This window comes from Myotis brandtii, unplaced genomic scaffold, assembly GCF_000412655.1.
Source record: "Myotis brandtii unplaced genomic scaffold, ASM41265v1 scaffold411, whole genome shotgun sequence".
NCBI classification, from domain to species: domain Eukaryota; kingdom Metazoa; phylum Chordata; class Mammalia; order Chiroptera; family Vespertilionidae; genus Myotis; species Myotis brandtii.
Window position 1 is genome coordinate 1,486,137 of NW_005365804.1, and position 1,261 is coordinate 1,487,397.

The 1,261-nt window shown below is 61.3% G+C and overlaps 1 protein-coding gene across 1 annotated transcript in view; it reads left to right on the plus strand.

The window, feature by feature from the left end:
- PLLP (plasmolipin) overlaps positions 1–1,261 on the plus strand; it is a 31,293-nt gene that overhangs the window by 24,216 nt on the left and 5,816 nt on the right. Inside the window, exon 3 of the mRNA XM_014545523.1 lies at positions 602–775. Coding sequence (XP_014401009.1) covers positions 602–775 — 174 coding nt within the window. The remainder of the gene's footprint in view (positions 1–601; positions 776–1,261) is intronic.

The window sequence follows — 1,261 nt, forward strand, 5'->3', positions numbered from 1 at the left end:
TGTGGTCTGGAGGGCTGGGAATAATGAAAACAAACACTTCCATACAGAGATCCCGGGTCCTTAACGCAACCCTAGGACGCAGGTGTGGGCCTTACACTCATTTGGCAGATGAGGCGACCAAAGCACAGAGCTGGCAGATGTGCCAAGTCACTCAGCTGGCGGGGGTTGGAGGGAGGGGGAGGGACGTTTTAAACCAGCCAGTCTCTCCGGGGTCCGTGCTGGTAGCAGCTACACAGTCTGCCAGGTGTTAGGGCCCACCCTCCTGTGGGGGGGCGACAGCTTGGCTCTCTGTGTGAGACAGTCATCCTGCTTTTGGGGAGCTCACAGTCCGGGGGGAAGAAACAGAATTTCCATCCTGGGGGGTGGGAGCCCCAAAGAGAGTGCTGGGACCCAGAGTGGAGGAGGGGAACCTGAGCAGGTAGCATTCAGCTGAGACTGAACGGGGAGGACGCTACCAGGCAAGGGGGGCTCGGTATACAGGGCTGTGCAGGAGGAGCCAGGTAAATGTTTCTTGACTAAATGAAAATGTGAGGGAGCCCGCTAGCATCAGGCCCCGAGTGCTGAGCGCTCTGCGAGACTTGGCCCTCTCTCTCCCCTCCAGGCGCTGGGGCTGCTGGTGTGGGCCCTGATCGCCGACACCCCGTACCACCTGTACCCGGCCTACGGCTGGGTGATGTTCGTCGCTGTCTTCCTCTGGCTGGTGACAATCGTCCTCTTCGTCCTCTACCTGTTCCAGCTGCACATGAAGTTGTACATGGTGCCCTGGCCGCTGGTGGTGAGTCTGGGGTGGGTGTGACCTCCCCGAAATGAGAGGTGGCGGGTGGGATGGCTGCAGTCCTCAGGGGCCTCCGCTAGCCCGCAGAGCTGGGGGTGGGGGAGTAGGGGGGTTGGAGGGGTGGATGGCTTGGTGGCCAGTTTTTTTGGGCACTGGGAGCAGAGCCAGGAAGTTCACGGGCCTGGCTTTCTCCGGGGAAGGGAGTAGAGATCAGGGGCTGTTGGCTGGAGAGACCAGAGGCCATTTGGCGTCATAAATATATTTTTTCTTTTGGGGGCAGTCGGAGTTTGAACCTGTGTGGCAGAGGGTCTCTGGAGGCTGGGCTGGCCTGGCAGGAATCCCCAGGCTGCCTGGTGTGTGCGGGGCGGTGTGTGCGGGGCTGTGTGTGCTGGGCTGTGTGTGCAGGGCGGTGTGTGCAGGGCGGTGTGTGGAGGGCGGTGTGTGCAGGGCGGTGTGTGGAGGGCGGTGTGTGCAGGGCGGTGTGTG